This window comes from Diuraphis noxia, unplaced genomic scaffold (genome assembly GCF_037042655.1).
Source record: "Diuraphis noxia isolate RWA-SAM2 unplaced genomic scaffold, SU_Dnox_SAM2 contig0003, whole genome shotgun sequence".
NCBI classification, from domain to species: Eukaryota; Metazoa; Arthropoda; class Insecta; order Hemiptera; family Aphididae; genus Diuraphis; species Diuraphis noxia.
Window position 1 is genome coordinate 3,582,711 of NW_028301713.1, and position 26,499 is coordinate 3,609,209.

At 30.9% G+C, this 26,499-nt stretch overlaps 1 protein-coding gene across 3 annotated transcripts; it reads left to right on the top strand.

Moving 5' to 3' along the window:
• Window positions 1–627: 627 nt before the first annotated feature.
• Window positions 628–21,889, top strand: LOC107165514 (uncharacterized). Of its 3 annotated transcripts, XM_089221960.1 has the most exons (5): window positions 628–748; window positions 7,871–7,960; window positions 16,649–16,995; window positions 18,381–18,598; window positions 18,896–21,889. In XM_089221960.1, the coding sequence occupies exons 3-5, from the start codon at window positions 16,652–16,654 to the stop codon at window positions 19,912–19,914; spliced, it is 1,581 nt and encodes a 526-aa protein (XP_089078086.1). In that variant the 5' UTR covers window positions 628–748; window positions 7,871–7,960; window positions 16,649–16,651; the 3' UTR covers window positions 19,915–21,889. The 3 variants fall into 3 exon arrangements, with proteins under 3 accessions (XP_089078086.1, XP_015369274.1, XP_015369275.1); XM_015513788.2 differs by lacking the exon at window positions 628–748 and having other exon boundaries at window positions 7,719–7,960; XM_015513789.2 differs by lacking the exons at window positions 628–748; window positions 7,871–7,960 and adding an exon at window positions 14,646–14,991.
• The last annotated feature ends 4,610 nt before the right edge of the window (window positions 21,890–26,499 follow it).

The window sequence follows — 26,499 nt, forward strand, 5'->3', positions numbered from 1 at the left end:
ATTGAAATCAATTTCAAGTAAGTTATGACCATTTCTGTTTTTTTTTTAGTACATTTTTAAACGACCATAACTTACTTACTATTATAACGATATAATATTAAATATTTATAATATACACAGTGGTGGTGTATTTTCAACAATATCTTGGAAGAGTTAAATTTTTTTTTTAAATCGTATACCTAATAAAGCCTATTTGTTTCATCTTTTACTTCGAAACGCAGCGATACTCCACTCCAAAATAACGCAACTGTCTACATCGTTTAATCATCAGAAAACCCGTAGTAAAATATTGATTTATCATTGAGTAACTCTTTTTTCTTTTTCTTTTTTGTTCTCTGGGTAGGGGGGTTAAAACCTGAACCTGGGGACCCCCTCCCGTCCCCTCACCTCATAAATACGACACTGAGTACACGAATATGGGTGATATTCACGCGGCGCTGAATATGAAAATAAACGATGTCTCGTGCGTATTATAATGTTAAAATATAATATACTATTATGCATTTCGACAATGATCAAAGATCGTATAAAATGCACACTCCTCCTGTTGCATGGACCGCTCGTGATGTTACATCATAGGAAGAGGATCATCACGACCATTAGAAAGTGAAATCAACGGACGCGCAGTGACTGAATACACCGTGACTGGTCTACAGTCAAATAGCATAAAATATTATAGTATTGCTAATACTACCTACCTATACCGATACGCGTTTTATTATAAACCAAAAAACACAAAGCCACGCAAGTAACTATAAACCTACTGTTGTTATATATTATATTTTTTTGATAATAATGTACATAATATATAACTTACTATGCATGCCAATTTACCTACGCTGATCAACATATTAGAGAGCGGTCGATCGCAATTTTTGTTTTTAGTCAAATATTTAATTACGTTACAACAATTGTATTATTTATTACGAGTAGTACGCCTATATATAATACTATTAGGTACTATTTGTACCCAACTAATGAACTAATACGCTGTAATATTTATGTAATAATATCGAACATTATTTTATATTTTACGTATTTTATTGGGACTAAATAGGAATTACCTAATTTTTGATTCACACTAAAATCGTTGTCATTGTACCTACACGGTATATATAATATAGATTTAAACAGATTCGGACGCAAGTTCAAATTTTAGTCTAACCTATCAATCGTTTATTGCTAATAAATAATGGAAATCAAAATTCTGTTCTGGCAACACCTCACGAAAATATTTTTACTAACTATACTTATATTTATATAAGTATTATTACTATGACAATTAGTATTTACTATATCTGTCTATCTACCATGGCACGCAGTAACACACGTGAGTTTTTGTATGGTAAAACAATGATAAATGATTCGAAAAAGTAACATATTTTATTCGGTAGACCTATTACATTATAATTCATAACACTATTTGTTGTATTTAAGGCAATATGTGTAATCTGGTTGGGGAGGATGGGTAGGATGAGGCACCTTAAAAATTTAACTGAGAGTCATTTTACCTCATAATTTTTTTAGTTTTGCCACAGACTCCCACAGACTTCAAAAATGTACCCTAGTGCCCACTGGGCCCAAATTACGCTTATTGCCCTAAGACCATAATTATGCAATATGTACAGACAACCCGCAAAACGCGTTAAACATAAATATTTTAGTTACGTTACCGTAGCACTATAAATTCATATAAGTTATAATATTATTATTAACATTAACAAATTGATTGATACTGATCATACCAATATCTATACGATTCGAGTGGATCACTGTCTTATTAGGTCTTTGTAGTTAAGTTTTGTTAATTGTCAACTGACTGATAAATCAATGGTAATTGGTTTGGAAAACTATTCTGTAGGTACTACGAAATACGATTACGTAAGTGTCTCACTATTTCAGTCCTCAGATTACGCAAAATGGATTTGGGAGCATCAACAGTTAAACTCACTATGAAAAATTCCACTCCAGATTACTTCACCTCCTTTAATCAATAATTGATGATTGATCTCTTGCTATAATGCGCAGACGATTATCCTTTTTCCTAGCAAAAGAGCGATAACCCTCCCCCGCACCGGCTGTCGTTTGCGCATCACTATTGTTAATTTTGACCTTCTTGTAAGACAATATTGCGCATCGTTCGATTTTTGGGTTGTACATATTTTGTGCATTAATATTATTTGACAATAGAAATGAAAAAAGGTGTACACCCAAAGAGCAAGTATTGTTTTCTAACTTTGGTCTTAAGATCTCTAAATAATATTCACTTAATATTAAATTTTCGAGTTTTTGATGAATTTTGTCAAAATTTGAATTTAAAATATTTATGTATGTTTATTTCTAAGTTTAAAAATCTTAAATTATTCATACTCTATATAATATTAATAATTATACATCGTGTAATACCATTTTTTTTATACCGTTTTATTGTTCAGAATATACTGATGTGCATTTGATGTACGATCATTTGGTGCAGGAAACCGACAATGCGGAAACGATGTACGATATTTTTGGACGGTAAACAGATGATGCGCAAATGATATAGGGTCCCCTCCCCCTCCCCCATTCAGCGTTATGTCCCAATTGACATAGGTATCGCAATCTTTTAACTTGAAAAGACCATTATCGTGCTAGATTACTAAATTTTAACTGTAAACTGCTGATAATGGGCCAATCACTGGATAGCTTCCTTATTACTCTTAATTTCCATTCATATATTTATATTATTGATCTTCTCTGTGAACCTATTTGCCATTATTGTTAATTTTTTGTTGTATAGAATGTAAATGTTGTATTTTAATGAAAATAAAACAAATTTAAATTAAGTTTTTACGTTTTTAATTATGTGCTTTACAACATTTTCAAAAACGTTTTTACTGTTCAAAATAATGACTAGAGTATAACAAGAATCACTTGACACTTGTGATTTGTACGCAATATTAATTACAAATATTTAAAATACGAGTGTAGTTTTTATTTTTTGCTCCATTGATAATTTAATTTAGTGTAATTATTCATTGTTTTACATCATAAAAATCCTGAAGAATTTTTCAATATTCAAAATTCTAACTATATTTATTTATTTTTAATTATTATAAAACGGGAATTTAAGACAGTAGTCTATCTAGTTTAAATATAATATTTAAAAATTCTAAAAGTCAGAACTTATATAAATTCATTATTAAATGAAAAAATGGTTGAATTATCCTACCATATGCTTATATAATATTATGTACAATTATTTTAACTATTATAATAATTATAACATAACTAAACTTTACCCCACAAAACGTCTCAAACGCAACTGGTGCAGAGATCTGCTTAACCATTAAAATACATTTATATAAGTAATAAAAAAAAAAAATTAATTAATTATTTATTTTTAATTCTTTGTAAAAGGTGACTCGACTGCGAGTCTTCCTTCATGTCACTCAAAGTCTTTATATTATTCTTATATCATATTTACTTATTTTATATAATGTACAGATTGTAAATTCTCAATAAACGCCATAATTTAAATAATAGTAATAAAAAAAAACATAACTAAACTTCCTAGTTAGCCGAACGGTCTAGATAGGATCCTCAGTATAGTATTCAGTATAGTTCTTCTTATGAAGAGATTATGTAAATGTCGATAATTCTAATCTGGCCTTATTGCAGGCATTTTACGAGAATATCAAAAGTTTGCCAGAAGAAGTCATTGACGAGCTAAGTCTAAAAAAAAAAGAAAGTTAGATTTTGTGTTATAGATATATTGATAGGACTATATTATGACTTTATGGATATTAACACAAATCAATAACTTATAATGTTTAAACGCCATTACGTGTATAGAGGAATTAAAGTATTGAGAATAAGCTGAAATTGTATACTATTAAATACATTTATACCAAACATATTTAACTTCCCAACCGACGTTTGATCAGATGTTAACTATTATGTTGCATAATATGGTGTATTAACGAATTAACGTAGTGATATACATATCTTGTCTAATACGTACCTATAGTACCTATATATGATTTTATAGGTAATGTATGCATATAGGTACTATATATAATATATATATATATATGTATTAAATAAGTACTTACTAATAGTTACCACCCACGAAAATCGTTCGAACGCCTACGTGTACCTATAGTAATGTGTAAATGTATAATGACTAATGATTATGATATATACTTGTAAATTTAATGCCACCGCGGTATAATCCGTATTGAAATGGGCGTACTTATACCTACTTAAGTCTTATTTATAGAAACAGTTATATACATTTCTACAACTGCGACAGTATAACTACTATAACTCAGTGTTTACCAACATTTTTTACTTAACGCATCATTTAGATTTCCAATAATCTCATCGCCCGCATTTACATTCAGTCTTTAAAATAACTGATTTTAAAACCATAATATTTTTTGGTTATACTTAGTGCATGGTTTAGATATTGCTAGGTAATGTAAAATGTAATTATGTAGCTTTATTGTTATACATACCTATATACTTAAATCAGCGTACTATTGACATTTTTGAGTTTTTAATTTCAAATAGTATCTAAATATCAGAGATACCTGCTAAATACTAAGAGTATATAAACTATATTGGAACACATCATTAGTCATTACACATATAACTGTTAATTTACGCAGTTGTACATTTCATTACGATGCTTTAAATCAAAATGTTGTTTTCAAAAAATAGCCTCAAAAATAATTTTAGCAAAATTAAAAATCTCCATATGATGGGTAAAGCATATTGAACTTGGCCAATACAATTTTATTTATAAAAAGTGTCTATACCAAATGCAATACCTATAACTGACAATAAATATTTAGTGATTTATTATTTGTAGGTATTAGGTAGGTACTGCATTTTTTTTAGAAGAAAATTGTTTTTGAGAGTTCAATTTTGTGTACAATGTCTATGTCTCTAGAGTGCATATATATTTTATATTATTAGGTAATAGGTATATCATTTAATAGAGTCTAAATATATCCCATGGTAACATAAATATTATGAAATTATGTTGTATGCACTTTTAAGTCTTAATTTATTGTTTTGGTGTATACGAATAAAGTCTTATCGACTCTGGAACCCTAACACCGTCGGGATTATTATTATTACATATATTTGACGCTGAAACATGTGACTTTTTACTTTTTGTTCTCGATTTGTTCATCAATGTTATGAACAATGTTATAAATTATAATATTATGATGATTTAGTGTTTAAAGTACAAAATATCTATGCACACGCGGACAACAATAATGTGTTATTATTATGCGATCGCGTAATATACGTAACAATAAAATACATCACCTAGTATGTACCTATATAATATACCAACACGATGTTATGCATTAAATTATTATACGTCATCGCGATTGGACGTCTTGGTGTGTCGTGCGTATACGCCTCCAGCGTGTGTGTGTGCGTCTAATATCGGGTCGGGACGTTAACCCTCGGGGCGTCGCTTAAGTACGCCGTCGTCAACGCGTTCGCTGCGATGTTTATAATATACGTTATGGACGAGTGATCGTACATGCGTAATGTATAAATCATACATATATCTATGTATGTACATACATGCGTGTGTGTATAATAATGATAATAGTCGCGATGTATACATAATAAATAATAATAATAATAATAATAATACTTTAAAGTCTATAATGTAATATAATATACAGATATTATCACAGTTATACGGTTGAGTTCAAATTTCAAATACTTTCCCTGCGTAAAAATAGCATGTGCATATATATAGTAGCCACTAGCCAGTAGCCACTATAGACAGTAAGTACCTACGTCATATAAGTGGAGTTTTGAAAACTAATTGAATTTAACTTAATTTTTTATTATTATTATTGTTAAGTTGACATTTCAATGAGTAGAACTGTCCTGAAATGATATAGATTTTTTTTTCTTATGCTGTAAATAAGTAGATCATTTTTTTTTTAATGTTGGATTGATACCCATACGAATTGAAATTCGAACTAGTAACTTTTGCGTTATTCCTCTTTCTGTATTAAGGACATCTACGTATTGTTTAAATTTCTAAATTTTTAATGAACATATTTGATAATCGATGTTGATTATTGATGATATTACAATATATTATCATTAATGGACCTTGCATTACGGGTTTAAGAACCTCCGAACCTATATATTTATATTTTATATAGATAAACAAAAATATAGAAATAAATAAATACATTTAGGTACAACATGATTGTAGACAACACTAGACAAGTCTATATACATTATACTATTTATTAATTAATATATTCTATTTCTTCGGATTTCCTTAACAATTTGTAAAAAGAGTAGGTTTTCATAATTTTGTGCCGCCAACTGTCTCCAGGATAGTTTTCGTTAATGCTGTACAAAAATCTTAGAATATTTGAAAATAATATATAGTTTGAATAGTATCTAAGTGTTGCGAGGATCACCGATTAATATTTTTGGATCACTACTTTCAAGTTTTCAAGGCCCGTCATAATGTAATGTTTATCCAAAGAAAGTAAAAGCGATATCAAAAAATAAAATAAAATTATGATTTTAATTAATTAATTGAATTGAAAATTGTAAACTGAAAACCTCTTTAAATTCATCACCAAAATTTTCTTTTTTAAGTTTTGTATGCAGGTTGGGTGCATACATAAAGTTTGCCTAGGACCGCATGTGGGTGACCCCTATATATATCCTGATGATGTAGCGGACGCAGTCTATATTAACTAAAAATTCCAAAAAACACAATGTAAATACAATTATGCCTAATATATATAATTTTAGTTTAAAACGGAATAGGCGTGTTTTAAAATGCACCATAATATGTGCATGGTATATGTATAATATAACATATAATAATTATAATATGTGTAAAGAGTGCATCCCGACGATCTGACACATTTTATTAATATAAAATTGTCAGATCTTCCTGATACACCTATTGTACATAATATGTGTATTGTAAACACAATACTCGATACGATATACCATTATATCAAAAAATAATACCTATACATTTATAATACTATCGCGACTACCGGCCGTGAACCGCTACGTTCATATACATGTAAATAATATACATATAATATTATAGACTGTTTGCGCCTTGTCCTACTATAATATCAGTGTTTGAAATTTGAATAGGAAGTAGGAAAAACCAGAAACTCATATGATAATTCATCAATAATAACACGGTATGTATATATATAGGTAATAATATAATATACGTCATGTGGACACGGCACGATAAAAAATTGTTATGATGTATAGCTTTATAGGCGGCAGTTCTTACTGAGAAAAAAAATCGCGACATTGGCGGCACAAGGTATAACATACCTTCGTGTTACGACAGTATACCTATGTAGACTAAGCAGGGTACTTAGTGCGCACAGTGACGTGAGATGGCGTGTGCGTAAATATGTAATATATAGGTATATAATATACATAATAGATAATATACGATAATATATAATATAATATATAATATTATAGTGTACGGTTGTAAAAAAGCTTTTGATTTTTCGGGTCAAGATCACGAGCTCGGGAATTACACGTTGCTGTAAACGCGCATACACGACTGCAGCGTGCAGCCACGCCGAGGGGAACCCCCAAAGCCTTGACCATTGCGTAACCGGATCTTGGTCGGCACATTATGACGGTAACGACGCGCGGCGGCGACGCTCATACATAACTCGGTACGCAACAGCGCGTTTGACATAATATACTGTGAAACGACCACGCGGACGACGCTCTGCGCTTACCGCCCATTATTATTGCTGCTGCTGTTTGGCCAGCGATACATTACTCTCGCGTATTCTATTATCTTCATTATTATTATTTTTGTTTTCATCCGCAGCAGCTGTGTGCTTGCGTTTATCCATGGCCCGCGTTCGGCACACCGTCCGCGGATAACTTGTACTGCACCACGACGACGACTATAATATACGTGAGTACCTATATATATATATTATTATACACCCCAGTACCCCATAGATAATATTACCCACATATCATACACTTCTATAACTTGTCTAATATATCACAATTAATGATGATTCACACATAATATAGGTAGTGTATAGTCATGCATTATAATAGGTATCAATTTCAATTTAAAATAAGTTCAGAGTTAACTCACAAAATAATATAGGTTTAGGAAATTGGAAACAACAATACAATTTTAAAATTCCAATAATATACACCTATTAGTATTTTATAATTAGTTAACTTACAATAGGTAATTGTAATATTTGCGTAATAAAAGACCTGGGTGTAAATAAAACATTTATAAGATTTATTTTTTTTTTTCATACAACACACTATTTCTTTTAAATCTATAATCAACATGGGTATTACACCTAGTTCATAAAAAATAATAATATTTAGAAAATATCTTCTCAATAAACAAAAAAAAACCCAAGTATTTGAAAAAATAGATAAATCTTTATAATTCTAAAAATTCTATTTTATTAAAATAATTTTCGTTTGATGGATGAAATGGGCGTGTGAATTTTTGTTAAATCATCACCCTGTTTAGTGGTAAGTGGTGCGTATTGAATTTGTGTTTACGTATGCGCACCGGACATTTTAAAGGTGACAAAAATTAATTTTTTTTCGAAATTCTCTTTGATACATACATATAGGGCCATCTTTTATTCGTATATGGTATAGCTATATTATTCTACTACGTAATGTGATATTAATTGTAGGTATGTCGGTATTTGTGTCACGTGCGAACAGCACATAAATGCACCTAATATGCATTTTATAATCTAATTAAAACGACCAACCGCAACGCATACCCAAGTCGTAAATCGACGTGACGTAAATGTATTTCTTCTATAGTCAAGTAAACATTGTTTGTATAGACTATAAATATTTAAAATAAAAATCCATTTAAATATTATTATTTGTTATAATGTATAATATATATATATATACCATTCTAATTATAAAAAAATTGCTCACTGAAAATATGTATTACCTGTAGAGCTTCACATTTTGTCACGTTTCGGCCTTGTCCACCAAACTCCTCAGTCTAATTATTTCACGAACACGAATTTGTGCAGAAGTTATTGTTTACTTGTATCTAAATCACGACATTGTAAAAATCACCTGCAGTTTATTGATTCTTAAGAGGACGCTACACCCGTATATGTTGTCTCCGTCTTACAAGTGCGTAACATAGCAAATTTTATGCTCAGCAGATCACGTTTAGCTCCGTTAGTTTAAAATTTAGAGTAAATTGACTTCTTACAAAAATTAAAGGTAACATTATTATCGAGGGCATGATGACGTAGGCTTTTTATTATATTTTAATTTTAAAGTGAGTTATGTGTATTTTAAAATTTTAAATTGTTTGTATATCTTAAAATACATATAACTCACTTTAAAATTAAAATATAATAAAAAGCCTACGTCATTCCCTCGATAATGATGTTACCTTTAATTTTTGTAAGAGGTCAATTTACTCTAAATTTCAAACTAACGGAGCTAAACGTGATCTGCTGAGCATAAAATTTGTTATGTTACGCACTTGTAAGACGGAGACAACGTATGCGGGTGTAGCGTCCTCTTAAGGATCTGCTCATTAAACAAAATGCCTTAATTCATGATGAATGATAATACCTAGTCAGCTGATCAAGAATGATAAAATGTTTAGAATTAAATCTTAAATGTAATCTAGAGAACCGTTTGTAATAAATGTGTGAACTTTACATATATGTGTATGTATACTTATTTTCTTGCCCATACAATTTATATTATTATAAAAAAGTAAGTATTGGTACTTATTTATATTTTTACCAAATATTATTTTATTTTTCGTTGTGTTGGTCCTATAATAATATATTATAGTAATAATTATGAATTATGATCGTTCAATAACACAAAATGGCGTTATTATAAACTATAATAATATCGCATTCGTGTATCACAATAATTATTCATATGTCATAAACTTATAACATATAATATATGTAAACTGCAATGATGCTTAGAGACCTGGGAGACATATTATATATTATAAATAATGTGTATTATGGGTATCTGTATTATACCGCTATCCGGTATCCCTACAATCAACACAATTAAAATCTCAATTTTTCCTAAACGTTTTCATTGTGATTTATATAAGCCACTGTGTCGTTTTCGTCACTGCAAGGACGCGTGTCAATTGGTGTGTGAGTGCCTATATTATATTTTATATTATACCTAGACATTTAGATTCTTATTATATAATTGTAACAAATTTAATTCGCGCGCCTCGCACCCGCCAACGCCGCGCCGCCAACGTTACAGATATAATATACATAAGTATAATAATTGGGACTAAGGTGTGTATATATAATGTACATTGTATTTACATGATAAATATTGCGCAAAACAAAAAAAAATATATTCTTATTAGAGAACGATTGTTTAGATCGAGACGAAAATGTGTATAGAGTGTATACCTAATACATAGGTATTATAATATATACATAATATTATGCATTTTTCGCAATATTTTTAGGTACGAGTAATTTAAAAAAAACATATAATATAATATTATTATGTATATCTACCTACTATATTATATGTTGCGTTTTCGATAATAGGTATTGAAATTAAAAAACGAATATAAATTGAAACGATTAAATCTATAACACAGGTATATTCTATTCTATTTAGTCTACGAACCAACAAGTAATTATTGTGTAACCTTTTTCAAAGAAAAACGGCGGGTGTGTTGTTCTAGAAAAAAAAATAGAAATGTTTAGCAAACATTACCATAAATATAACTCTTAAAAGAATAATAATAATGATTTGTTTAATGGATTTTCATTATTGTTTTTTTCCATACGTTGTTATTTAATTGCAAATTTACAGAGTTGTACGTATAACTTTGTTGTCACATTTTGAATAAAACACATCTAAATTATTAAATAGGTTTTTTAATCAATTAATTAATTAAGTAGGTTAATTATATCATTCTTGTACGTAGTTTCGCAATATTTTAATTTAAAATATATTTTAAAGTATATAGCAATGTGTATGGTGTAATATCACTTGAGACTTGACACATACTGGTAATTTTAGATATTTAAATAAAATTGACAGTTTACGCAAACTGTTAAATTTGTTCGTACCTATTTTAATTATACATACAATTGATTCTCAATTTAAAATCCAAGGTTGGATTATAACAACGCAGTATAAATAATATCAATTCGAGTTGATATTTACTATTACATATTATTATTATCTACGTGACGTATACGACGGACGTACAAGACGTAAAAGTATACAATGTCATAATATTTTCAAACTCAACATTTTATAAAACAAAAAACATATACTAAGAAATTCTTAGCTAAAATGTTATATATCGATTATGTTTTATTTCGATGCAATTAATTACAGCTTAAAAGTGATTAAACAATTTAAAACGTCGACAAAAATGAATGTTTTTTTAAACTCAGTACACAATTCGTAGATATAGGTATATGTCAATTTGGCTGACACACTAATAGTGGCGTCAAATGATTCAAAATCATTTATACATGATTAGTTTTTGAGCTAACCGTCGCCGTCGGAGAGTTATAATAAAGTTAATGAATCAAAGCTATACATGTACTTAAGTACTTTACCATATAATAACACATTTATATTTATTATCACATTACCATTTATACATACCTTCCGAAATCGGGAATTTTCACCATTTTCGTTTAAAAATCAAGTCCTACCAGCTATACCAATATACCATAAACTAATAAAATCAAGTTAACTTTTGACAAGTGACTAGCATAAAACAGTCGTATAAATACAAAACGAAAATCAGTCAATACAAAACTAAATTTCTTAAGGCCTCTTTTAAGATCTAAACTGTCTTTAATTAACAACAACTTAATATATATGAATCAACAATAATTCGTCCAGTTCGATTAAATGCTATCCACCTTATTGAGTCTCTGCAGCCGAACCTCACAAGTCTCCCATGTTCTAAGGTTCTAACATCAATGAGTATGTCTACCTCTGCCCTTTGGTATGTAACAAATAAAAATCAAGGCCAAAAACTACCCAATTGCACTTAATGAACTATCCAAATCACACTAATTCAAAACCCTCACCAGTCCTAGGCCCTTGTAGGCCGGCAGTGCTGGCTGCCTGCTCATTCAAGTTAATTATAATCTTCTGATTATTACACTTCCTTTTTATACTTTTGTAAAATATTCCAGTGTTACCAATTCCTAAGTAAAGTACCGGGAATTTTTTCCAATTTTGACACTCAATTATTATAAATGAAAATTTTACTATACTATAAACCATCCGTGATGATGGAGTTAGGTTTATCTTTCATAAATCACTTCGCTCAGAATCTAAAATCGGGATCCAGTTTAGAGGCGTTTAGACAACATTACACCACATTTTACTGCCAAAAATATCATGGCCGTGTTTACAATTTAAATATAAGCCTTAGTTGCGAAATTAAGATTTTAAAATAGCACCTAACAAATTTCTTAAAATAATGTTGATGTATAGGTAACGAATTTTTGAAACATCAAATTATAAACATTGAAAGTATACTATTTATAACTACTTTAATCACGCATATTGTTGATTTGAATTTTGTTTGAAATGCTAATGGTTCTTAAATATTTTTAAGATTGTATCATGCGTATTTTTTTGCCGTGATCTTAGTAATTATATTTAAGAATTATTACGGGTATTCTTAAAAAAAAAAGTCAACTGGTTTGAATGTATTCGAAAGTAAAACCTGATTATTTGTCCTCTTACAAATCATTGTGTATATAAATAAGCAATATTGCGCTCATCGCACCTGTTACGGTAAGATAATACGGTATATAATAATTAATTATAGTATCAACATATTATATTATTCATTGTTCGTGTATACCTATTAAACATAATAATATACACTACTGAACATTTCAAATACCTAATCTAGATGATAAAAATAAGTACGAATTCTCGTTTTAATATGTAAATTAGAATTAAAACGAAATATGTTATATGTAAACATATTTTTGTCTGGGAATAGTTGTAGAAAAAGAAAGCACTGACAGTAATATAATTAAAAATGAATCGATACTTGTTATATCATATTTTAGTAATAATATCATATTCACAATACACTCTGCGAGTTCAAACAGCTTATGAAATGCCGCAATGAGTTGAAATTCAATGACAGAAAAATATATATTATTATATAATATTATATACATAGCTATAATCTATTTAGGTTAAATTCAAGTACACCGCAATGGAATATAGGTATGGTGGATACCTACTGTGTTTATTTATAGGTACAATAGTGATTTGTATTGTTTGATTGTCCACGCTCAACACAAACATTACGGATATCAATTTAAAACACCAAAACACGTACGCATTACGCATCATTCTGTAAGACAATTGACATGTAAAAATGAACGGCGTGGTCCTTACATGGAATGTTTTAATATTACAATAGGTATATACCTATAAACCTATATATAGTATATTTACGTATAGGCTATGGGTAGTTAAAATTATAAGTACCAACTACAGAATTTTTACATTTTAGCATTTTTTACAACTTATATTACAACAAAATCGTATATATGAGCATATATTCATAATATACATGTATCATCTTTTATTTGTTTATACATTGATTTTACGTGTTGGCATGCTTACATAATATGTAAGTATAGATACGAAGTAAAAAACATTAAACACACGTACTTACTACTTAACAGAGTCAGTGGTTATCATACAAGGACCGTCGATACGTTTACTGCCTAAGCGGAATATTATTTTATAAATGGATATTTTTGTGGATCTGCTATATTGGTATATTATTAATTTATTATTGAATGCACTTTAAACGCAATTTGACTTGATGAGACATACATAATATTAATCCGAACGTGAAAGTATTTAATTTGTTTCGACGTGTAGGTGTGTGGTGTTCTCTGTATACATTATATTATGAAGCGTCGATCCTATACCAATATTAATAATTTATGATGAAATAAACGTATTATAAAACTAAAATAGATAATATCGTGTTATTGTAATATTGTATACCAACATATTCGGTAGGTACAATTAAATCATAGAAAAACATTGCAGTGTATCTAGCATGCAGCGATGTGTATACAGTTTATATTTATAACCGCGAGGTATAGGTATTATACTAGTATACACTATGTAACGATTTAGATAACCTTTTCAGTTTTCATGACGTGCGTGGGAGAAATTTAAATAAAACTACTTTTCATTTTATTTTCTATTGTTTAAATACTGACACATGAATAATACTTATTTACCATAGTCTATGTCTTTTGTCTTTATGTCCACTAGATTTGGTGGTATCCTATATAATTATTCATCAAATTTGGACGAAACAAGGTTATGACTTACGATATTATTCCGTCATTCCCATTGTGTGTTAACTCCAAACAAGAAGAGCATAATATGTATAATAAGATATATTTAGGAACATGCGCACCTCTTGTGTATATATCTGCAACTTTATCGGTAATTAAAATTGTATACAAAATAACTGTTCTTGCGTGTCGGCGAAGAAAAATGACCATATCATTTATAGTGTTGTGGTCTAACCGTCTAAACTAGAGAAAATGGATAAAAAATTAAAATACAATGTCGACATCATGAATGGAATAAGAGTGTGGCTGGTGGTTCATATATATATATATGAAATGCGGGAGGGAAGTATAACCCGATACAGAATTGACAGACAAACCATAACAGTCATCGTTGTCATTGCCTATCGAACGGAACGAAAGTGAAAACCCAGTTTCCATTTCAATATATTTGTATATTATATGAATTTAACTTTTTTACGCGAGTGTTTCAAAATATTTAAGTACTAACAGATTATAAAATAATATATAATATTTTTTTTTTTAATTTGGCGATAAGGAATTTTCAACATTATTTACGTCAAACCGTATACTGCTGCAGGTATGAAAATAATTTAATATTTCTGTTGATGTATGTATAATGTATTACACATATATGTATTATTATGTCTACATAATATACTAATAAATGTTTGAGAGTTTGAATTTTGTTCTTATCATTTGAAGGCTCCAAAGCCGAGCCTCCGATAGATTTCTCAGGGTCATTATTATAATACGTATATATATGTGTGTGTGTGTGTGTGTGTGTGTGTGTGTGTTTCGTGTGTGTGTGTGCATATAATATACATAGCAAATACCACATGACCATGAAACACAACTGTAAAATATTTTACCAGTCGAACTTTTGTGAAATGATTGTTAGAGAATATCATGTATTTTTATTTATATATATATATATATATATATACGCCAACGGCTTTTACAAAAAGAGTTAGTTAAATATAAATATAATATAATATAATATGGTAACAATAATATTTTATGACTATCGTAGCATTATGCAGTGCATAGGGTGGTTGTGGCTGAAGAAAGTAGAATGAGTGGGAATATAAAAAGGGATGTAATTACGGATATTGTGTGAGGAAACTTTAAATGAAACTTGAGAAAAAAGGTCAAATCTTAACTATTGTTAGTATTAATATTTAAATATAGTTAGTCATCGAAAAATGCGTTTTTATTTGTATACTACTAACCTAACCGTATATAGTTAGAAATATACTCGTAAATCGATCTTTGCGATAATTTAGTTTAAAACATAGGTAATGTGCGTTTGTACTGTTTGTAGTCATAATATCAGAAAAATTTAAAAATAAAAATAGTTTATGCGGCGCATAGTAATGTGTTGGCTGAGAAAACGAATGTATAATTACTATAATTAAATATTTATACATTTTTACTTTTTTTACTATTAAGCCATAAGGTACCTATTTAAAAAATTATCTCTTGCTTAATATCGTTCCCTGCCGGCTGCGGATAGATTATACATACATTATACCATAGAAGTCGAGTGATATACCTATTGAAGTAGATTTTAGCTAGTAGATCAACAGTATAAATTTCTAAGTCTTTATGTAAAGAGTCATCATTGATTATAAAAGATTATAAGACAAAAAGTTATGCACTTGATCACGTGAATGGTTTAGGTCTGAGATAGCTTATTATAAGCGCATCTCCAGATTTCCATATCGTAATCTTAAATGGGCCTCACTAATGATTTGTATAGTGTGTGGATTTTATGTGAATTAATAGATAGAAAATTTAAACATAAAGCGAAGCAAATGAAGGTGGTTATTGAATATTTTATGTTTTGGATTTGATGAGAACCACAAATAGGTCATTTGGCCATTATAATTATCAAATATTTCATCTCATGAAATGTAAATATCATATATTATATTATACACAAATGAGGATGCAAAAGTTTAAATAAAATGTATTTATTTACCTAAATACTTAAATACCTTATAGATTAGGATATAAATATATGATTAGAAAAGGTAGACACTAGGCACGCATAATTATTTTTTGAAAAGAAGAGAGACTCCGTCCTCGGCTAGCATTTCAGTTATACCAAAATGGTTATAGTAATATTTGCTCATACGTCCTGAATTTTAAGACACTGCAGTGTAATAAACATTACTTGCCCATTAACATGTGTTACTTACGATTATAAACTATACGTTTGATTTAATTCATAGGTGATGCTATTACTACACTGCTTGGCATGCTTAGCCGCCGCCACTACGGGCGCAGTGCTACCGCCCCCCTGGGCAGACCCATCTCAGAATCCATGTGCCGCAGAACCATCGGGTGGATGGCAGCTGCTCTACTGGCCAGACGATAAGAAGTGCTACCGGATATTTCAACGCGGGTACCCGTGCCCAGAAACGATGGAATTGGTACCGCGGCCAGACCGTAAGGGGTCCGCGGAGTGCGCGTGTCCTCCCGGAAGCGTTCGAAGCCCTCGTGACTCCCGTTGCCATCAGCTGTTCCGGCTTGGCGGTCCTTGCGACGACGGCCAATATTTCGCCCCCGACCTAGACAGGTGATCATTATCGATAGTTGTCAGTTGATCGGATCCATTTTTTTAACTGGCAACCGTTCAATACTACATTAATATTATAAATCCGATAGCAACGTTTTCCTAGTATAGTTTTTTCATCATGTTTTTTTTAAACAACTACTACATTGTTGATTTCGCAACAGAATACATTTCTAAAAATATCTATGTACAATTACTTAATATAGAACAATTATTTTGTTAGTACTTACACTTTTAAGTTTGAATGGACGTGCTAAATGAACAGTGAAACTCTACTTTGTGGCTTACCCTTTGCAATTTCACTCGCACTGCATTAACTGTCAATATTTAAATGCATTCACTAATTAATAGACAAATTTCTGTAAAAAAAATTATCAAATTCGTTAGTGAATAGTGATACATTGTTGTTTCTAGAAAATTATTCAGCTTCTTACAACAACAACAAAACTGGTATGAGTAGTAATATTGGTAATCAAAAATATTTCTTTTTATTTTTGGTAAAAACACTAAAAACAATTATTTAAAATAACAAGAAAATTGTGAACAGTTAAATATAGAGTTGAGGTCCCGTCGTTACTACGCGGTCTCCTTTCGTATCCCGATAGCTTTATATAAAAAGTATGATATAGTGTATAATATTATGTTAATATAGTATATTATGCAAAGATAGTTATGAGTTATTCTTATTACTATGGGTGATTTAGCCTGATTTACTAATTGAAAAATTTTCTTGATGCGAAAGCAGTTCGTATCGTCCATATAATTAAAGTTGAAACGGTAGAGGACGTCACACCCGCATGTGTTGTCTCCGTCTTACAAACGTATAACATAGCAAAATCTGTTTAGCGCGAGACAACTTTACTCCCTTTGTATTTATAGAAGAATTACCAAAATTCCAAAACGCATAGGTAAGAACTTTATCTGTGTCATAGCGTCGTTATTTTTTTGATAACGTAAATATAATTAAAGTTATAAGCTTAAGAAAATACATTTATTTTTTATTTTTTCATTAAATTACTTAAAATTATTGGTTTGTGCTATCAAAAAAATAACGACGCTATGACACAGATAAAGTTCTTACCTATGCGTTGTGAAATTTTGAAAATTCTATTATAAATATTGAGGGAGAAAAGTTGTCCCGCGCTAAACAGATTTTGCTATGTTATACGTTTGTAAGACGGAGACAACACATACGGGTGTGGCGTCCTATTAAGTAAAATCTTAAAAATAAAAAAATTTGTTTATAGCTTTAAGCCTTTAACCTAGTTTGCAAAGTAAGCCGCCTGATCAACATATAATTCAGTAAAACCAGTTTATACTTTTTGTACCCATTCTTAACTCAGCCCGCTTAAAATTTATAATATATTAAATTTGTATTATGTGTACAGGGATGACCGGGAGAGGTGGGGAACATGCGAGGATCCGTCACCGTGTGCGGAAAAAGACGAACTATTTTGGCCCAAAGACAAGCGCTGCTATCGCAAGCACACTAGGGGACCATGCACTGAAGGGCAGCTATTGGTGCCTAGCACCATGAATGATTTAATCGGTGACTGTAGATGTGAAAACGTTCCAGAGCTCGTGACTTACTTTTGGGCACCTACAGGTTAGAGATATTAGTACAATATTATTAGTACACTTGTAAATATATATATTTAATATTTATGGATGTATGAAAAAATCTTTCTATCCTGACAGTTTTACACTAGTGACCTAGTGGCTTTAGGGGGTAATTTTAATGAGCACTTAAAATGTTATTGGATTTAAAGGAATTTTATACAGCTATCTCACACCAACATAACATAAAATATAATATAGACATTCCATGCATATAATAATATACTAAATAATTTTAATAGATTAAATATTAAATAATATTTAATTGCACACAATCTATATATAGGCACGTGTCACGAACATTACACGATGGGACCGTGTCAGGAACGCGGAGGAATATTTCTGCCTGGAGGCCAGTGCGGATGCGACCCGTCGCTACCGCACTTCCACAACGGCACTGGCAAGTGCTACCAACTTGGTGGCATCGGGCCTTGTTCCCCCGGACATCAGTTCCTAGTGCCGGCTGGTGGTTCCAAGGCCGAGTGCACATGCAAGGAGGGCCACATCAAATGGTTCGGTGACGGCGCGTGCTACAGGCCATACACGCGCGGGCCATGCGCCGCAGGCAACATGTACAGCGTGAACACGACGGCCACCGGCATGGCGGTCGGATGCGTGGACGTGCCGTGCACCGCAGGAAAGCTGTACTTCCCGGGTGGTAAGGGCTGTCACCGAGTGGGCACGCAGGGCCCGTGCCCGGCCGGCCAGATCGTCCTGTTCCAGGACACAGTCAAGACGTCCATCGAGGGCGTGTCATACCTGGGCATGTGTGGTTGCGCCAATGTGGACGCGGCCGCCGGAACATTTTACTCGTCTTCGCAGACGCTCACGTGCAAGCCACCGGCCGCGGCCAGAAAACTACAACAACAGCAACAAGACGTTCGTGGCGCCGGCGCAAGCCCGCGGCGGGCAGACCCGTTGATGCAGCCACAGGATCCGTGTGGTCACCGACGCGGCACTGTCGCCTGGACTGATCTGTCATGCAAACAGCTGTACCTGCAGGGGCCATGCGAACCCGGTGAGTGGGTGGTGCCTGACCGGGGTAAGGGCACCAGGAAGGGCAGGGGCTGGAAAATGGGCAAGTGTGAGTGTCGGCCCGGGTTTACGGCCGTGCCAGTGCCTGGTGACACCAACAATGCCACAACGTGCCAGCCACCGACGGTCATGCTGGCCAAGTTCCTAAACATGAGCGAAGAGTTCAACCACAACCACAACAATAACAGCGCCACAGCCGACGAACGCGGTGACGACAACGACGACGGCGACGATAACAACGGTAACAACAACGGCGTCCGAACGCGATGATTATATTATTATATTATACGTTTAAAACGACGCATATTATAATATCACGTAATTTAGAATATCGCTCTGGACGCTCTGGAACGAAGTGTGAACTAAATTAATTATTAAATATCATAATTATGTCAAGACTGCTAAGTATATTATTATTATATCGTCCTATATATGTAATATATTTATAAAAATGAAACATAAGTATTATGATGAATGTTCTTTATAGTGTTAGATCGGAAGACCAATGACACTTTTAAGCTGGATTATTAGAAAATCACTAACTAGGTACTTTAAGTTTTGACAAACTATACAATACGTATGTGTGTCGTTTGTGGTCTAAGTCCGTCATTATTATTTGTATTATACTAGGTATAATTATTTTTTTTTAATTTATAAACTTAATTTCTATAAATATAATCTATATGGATAACCATATAATCAATGAATTGACATTGACCTTCATATCATGCATAACTACGCATGCATAACTACAGTGGTTCTTTGACGATTTTAAAAATATTTTTATTTAGAATTAGTATTTGTTAAGAAATAAAATTTTTGAGAAAAATTGGACTAAATGATTTTAATTATTTTTAATTTTAAATTCTGAGTGGAGCGAAGAATGTATTGGTTTTACAATGATGTTTATTTCTTTTTCTTTTTTATTCTGTAAACACTTTTTCTCCCTCTATCTAAACTTGCTCAAAAGTATCAAGTGTAGCATTTTTTCTGAAAGGTAATGTTTTTAAGCTGGTACTTTAGAGAGGTCATTTTCGATTTTCGAAACGGTACTCGTAATACAAGCGGTTAAAGGAGCAAAAACGTACGTTTTCACAATTGTATAATATTAAATATCATTACGGACGACGTTTTTTTTTTTTAATTATTACAATATAATTAATATAGTATAACATATCCTAGACTGATAAACCGTATCCACTCAGAATCGTTTTTCGTTTACAATGATATTACATCATTGAATTCAAATTTAATACCATCCATTACAGTAACCTATACTGCACTGCAGAGCGACATCCACTCACTTATCCGCTTTTTTTACATTTTAAAATTGTAATTGGACTCAATATTTAAACCCAATATATATACATATGTTTAATTGTTTTAAATTATGACCTTCATCGAATAACTCGAATACAAGAAAAATAAATTTTTTTTCGTTTAGATAAATATAATAATAATACTATTTTTTTCTCACTTGTGGGAATCCTCTTGAATATTCTTAATAAATAGTTTTTATTTGTATAGTCAATCACTCGATATTAATTATTATTTGTGAATTGTGACAATGTGTATACTATTTATGTAGGTTCGTCAATTTGTAAATTTTATATCAATCTAAATACCAGGTAAATCTGTAATATTGTATACAATAATGAATAGATTAATACATGGAAAACCCATTAATATAAAAATGAATCATAAATTCCAAAATCATAATTTAACTTTTTTTGTAAAATACCTACATCGACATAAACTTTTTAAGATGGCATATTAACTAATGATATATTATTTTTCTATATCTACTGCAAATTATAATAAGTTAATTAGGTATCTTTATATATTATATACTCAGTCTTCATAATAGGATGCAGCGTTAATTAAATTAAATTTGAACTGTTATTCATAATAACGGTATATACATGATTACGTATTATATAAACTGTTTAAGTGTAATTATAAATATGGCCCAATTATAATAAAAACAAATATAAAATGATAATCAACAGATAATTTTTTAAAAATCTAATGCAGCGATATTCATAATGCATATTTTATATTGTGCATTTGTGTTGGACACTTAGATAAGTTTTTTTGTAAGAAAATTAATGTTACCAACAAAACTGTAGTGACTGTAGATATTAATTATTAATTAAGTACCTAGTTATCATTATTTTTGATTAAGAATAAGATAGTATAATATGTATACTAGTTTGTTTTTTCTAATAAACTGCTGTGTATAATATGTGTAGATGATTTTATTATTGTTGTGTACTGTGTATTATGTAAATTTAAAATGTTCATATTATGTTATGATAGGTATGTATAAGTATATATATTATATGAAAGTAAGTATCTGTAGGCTTAGGTTCACATAGTCACATATAGGTACAAATTTGTTTTGACCTTGCAGGCAATTTGTTGTATTATGTTAACACTATACGAACTAAAACAGGTAGAAAATTAATTCGGTTAGGAGTTTAGGACGCGAATAGAAGAAATAAATGCACGTGAACGCCTCTTATTTGAATTTTGTAGAATGACATTTACTATTTGCATAATTACAAATGAGAAAATTTTAAAAAATTTTCGAACGAATAGGTACCTACAAGACGTCTTTATCAAGACTGTATTGTGAAATCACTACTCGTCAAAGTAAAACTGTAATAAGTTATAAGTATCAGTAATATTAGTTATATTATAGACTATAGTGCACTATATGTATATGTAGGTACTATATCATATATAATATACCTACATGGCAGGTACAGTGGTACAGACAATAATAATGGTAATTAATATATAACAAATAACCTATGTGTGTGACAGTAAATACAAACTTTCCAATTTATCTATTTGATATTTTTAGAGAAATATCACGAAAAACATTCATTATATTTGAACTGAAATATGCATGAAAACCAATTTTGAACAGTGAATGCTTTCACTTGTACCTATATAGTATTTGCGAGTGTGTAGCATTATACGATGTCATCATGCTAACGTTATTGCTCTGCCCTTTCGCATCGGAACGAGTGGGAGGTTAGGATTGAATATAGGTATTCACGTCGAAGGTTCCCATTTCCTGCTTGGGTAGTTACACATGAGTAATCTTTAAAAGAACAAATGACGCCTAATGGTGTATATAGTGACGAACAAAACGCCTACATTACACCAATATAATTATCCATTAGACAAAGTTTCTAAACTTTTTTTAAAATTTTATCGTAGAAAAATTTTGAAAAAAATTAACTGTTGATTTAGTTGACCATTTATACCATTCCAATGTGACAATAAATTGGAATACATCTCATTCGTTTTTCATAATACATATTTATAATCTTCCTATATATTGTACTATAATAGGCACTCCAGCTATTATATGGTAATTTTACTTAAATTACTACCCTATAAGGTTAGGTTAGGTTAGATTACAACCAACATTTTAATATTAAATTAAGATGTGTAGGCTTTTTTTTAATGACTAATACTGCATATTAGAGTCATTGTTATTGCATATTGTTAATCACTTTAAATATTACCTAAAATTAAAAATATGGGAAATCGTCATAAATTGTACAATTCATAGACTGGATTTTGAATTATTAAACGTATTAAACATGACTTTAAAACTACAATTTTGACTATAGCTGATATGTGGATTTTACAGATGAAATTGTTGAATGTGTGAGCTGAGTATTAACTATTAGCCCGTCAACTACAAAAGGGTGGACTACCCTGGTGTATAGTGAGGAAAAAAATACCTATTACTTTACAATAATTTATTATCTGTCGGATAAAGTTGATGAATAATTTTTTTTTAATTGTATCGTAAAAAAGTGTTGACCATTCCAATTTGAGAATTACTTGGAATAAATCACAATTATTTTTCATAATACATTGTATTTTGCAGCAGTTTACCTAAAATCACTGCCATATGTTAATAGTTAAAAAGTTTAAATTAAATTAAAATTAGTAGGTTATTTATAGTTATATAGTAATTGTAATATTTTTGAACATCTCAAATATTAGAATAATTATGTAAAGTGAAAAATATCGGTAATCGTCGTAAATTTTACAATAGACTGCAGCGTGAATAACTAAACGTGACCTTAAAGCCGTCAAAACCTTCAGATACACACCCTGTTTCAGGCTTTTGAATATAATATAATATACAAAGAGGCACGTTGCCAGGATTTTATTTTTTTTTTTTGGGGGGGGGGGGGTCGAAATAAATTGTTAGTACAATTTTTATACTTAATTGATATATAAAACCTATTGCTATTAAGCCCTAATGATTTTATGTGCCGGTGCACAAAAATTTCGGGGGGAGGGGGGTCCAGACCCCATGGAACCCCCCCCCCCTGGATACGTGCCTGTATACAAAAATTATTGTGTATTTGTATGAATATGAATATACATAATAACCAATACGGCTTTATAAGTTTTAATATCTAATAAATCGTTTTTACATTCTATAATACAATTACATACCTAATCATACGAATGTATTTCTTTTGAGTCAATTTTTTCTGTTAACAACAGCAGCTATTTTCTCAAACAATTGTTTGACACGTTTTAAATTATTGCGCGGCAGGTACATGAAATGCAATAAGCGGAAAATATTTAAGCAAAATTATGTACAAATATTTCAACCATAGCCAAATTTAAATTGTTATTGTTAAAACACATGAGACGTTATAAAATATCATACATGTCCACGCATCGTAGGCGATTTACTGCATATTGACTCGGGTTGAACCGTTTAAGGTTACTCATCGGTTTTAAGTGGTAACAATTTAATATACAAATACGCTATAGTATTATATGTAAGTAGGTACCTATTTAGTTGTCGTTTCAACACAAGGCATGCAGACGGATTTGATTTTGATATAGAGACGACGGCGGCGATCCCACAAGATATTTCTTGGAACAAATGCACTTTACTAACGCCCTCACGGTTTTTAATTTTTTTTTCAAACGGCTTGTTTTTTTTATGCTCAAACCGATGGTGTAATTTTGTTTTACCGGAAACTTTTATTTTAGAAGTTATAGCCTTCCAAAGTTTGCGACTTTACGTTTATACATGTCACGCGCGCATCTCTTATACTATAGGTCATCCGCGGGGCTTATAGCTCGTCTGCCATAAGTATAAGTGACCTAACAAGTATATTGAACCTTAAGGGTAACACAAATGACTCATGTCTTCAAACTCAAGGGACCTCTCGGCTCCGGTCACCAGGCTTGATATGGCTAGTTAAATTAAAATAATAGGTTAGGTTAGGCTAGGTTAGCTAATACTTACTACGCGTGTGCTGTTGACTGTTGCGTGTTATGTGATGAGAGGCGCCCCGTTATACGTAATACTGATGTCATAAAATCGCAAACTTTGGAAGGCTATAACTTCTAAAATAAAAGTTTCCGGGAAAAAAAATAACACCATTGTTTTAAGCATAAAAAACAAGTCGTTAAAAAAAAATTGAAAATCATGAGGGGTTGATAAAGTGCATTTTAACCCATCTCTTAAATCACACTTTTGGTATTCATTAGTGTTTCGGTAACTGATGGGAACAAAAAAAACCATTTTCATCCTGTCCAATGGACGGAAAAAAGCAATTCTTTGAGCGCACCACTATACTCGTGTGCCGTGTTCTCGTAAAATGTTCAGCTATATCCAACAACGTGTGGTAACTGGTAACCTTACCTAACTAACCAATCACAGCAAAGTATTTACTCGAAAGTGTATAGTGGAAACCAGCCTTTAGCGTTACCCGGTATGGTGTATAGGAAATTCATCTTTTCGTTGATACAGTCGTGACAATTTAACCTAACTTAACTTTAACGTCGGTTTCAGGACTTCTAGTAGCAAATACGATTTAGACGGTCAAAAACCTTGAAAAATTAATATTAAGTTATTGTTATTAGTACCTAGAGTAGTAATTATTTAAAAATATCAAAAATACCATCGAACAATTTATTTTAAAGATTTTCAAGTTCAAACAATGTACATATATTATATGCAATAATTACCATGGTCTAGGTACTAACCAAATGACAAAATGTTATCTTGATCTGTGGTACATAATATTTGATTTACTGCAACCATGAAGATCACATAATATATAGATTTATGTCTTTCATGAAGGTATAGATCTCTAATATTTATGGTTCTTACCGAGTTCTTACATTATTATCTGGCATTCGGCAATTTACAAGAAAACAACAATCATTTACGATAGCGCTATCTAGCGACAAAAAAGAGGTAGTTATGAACAATAATTGTTATTTGCACGTGTTATGTTGCATTCTGGCATTCAAATTTCAACTGTAGGTAGTAAAAAGGAGCGACACCCCTTAAAGACTAGAAATAGATAAACAAAGTTAGGAGGGAGGAGGGAAGCTATTTAGATTTTAATAAGAATTAAGAGGAGCCTTTGGGGTTAACTAATAAACTGTTAACTATAATAGAATAGAAACAGACAACGTATTATAATTTATAGTATATTATGATAGTCGATATTTAATAGTACAATCCATCATATATTCATACTATTATGTTCAATATATAGTTAAATATATTGGACACTAATAAATTATAAAGTAAACAGAATACAGGAATATTATTTGTGTACATATTAAACAATAATTGTTTCTATAAAAAATGTCAATAGGAAAACGCAGATAATATATTAATCATAATAGACTCCCAACAATCTATGACTATGGGTTTTAGTGTTTTACAGTATAAGTAAAATATGTAGGTATACATATACTGTAAACTGTATAGGTACAGTATAAATATGTATGATTGTAATTTGTGATCAATAAATACCTACCACAACTAGTCCAGTTGTG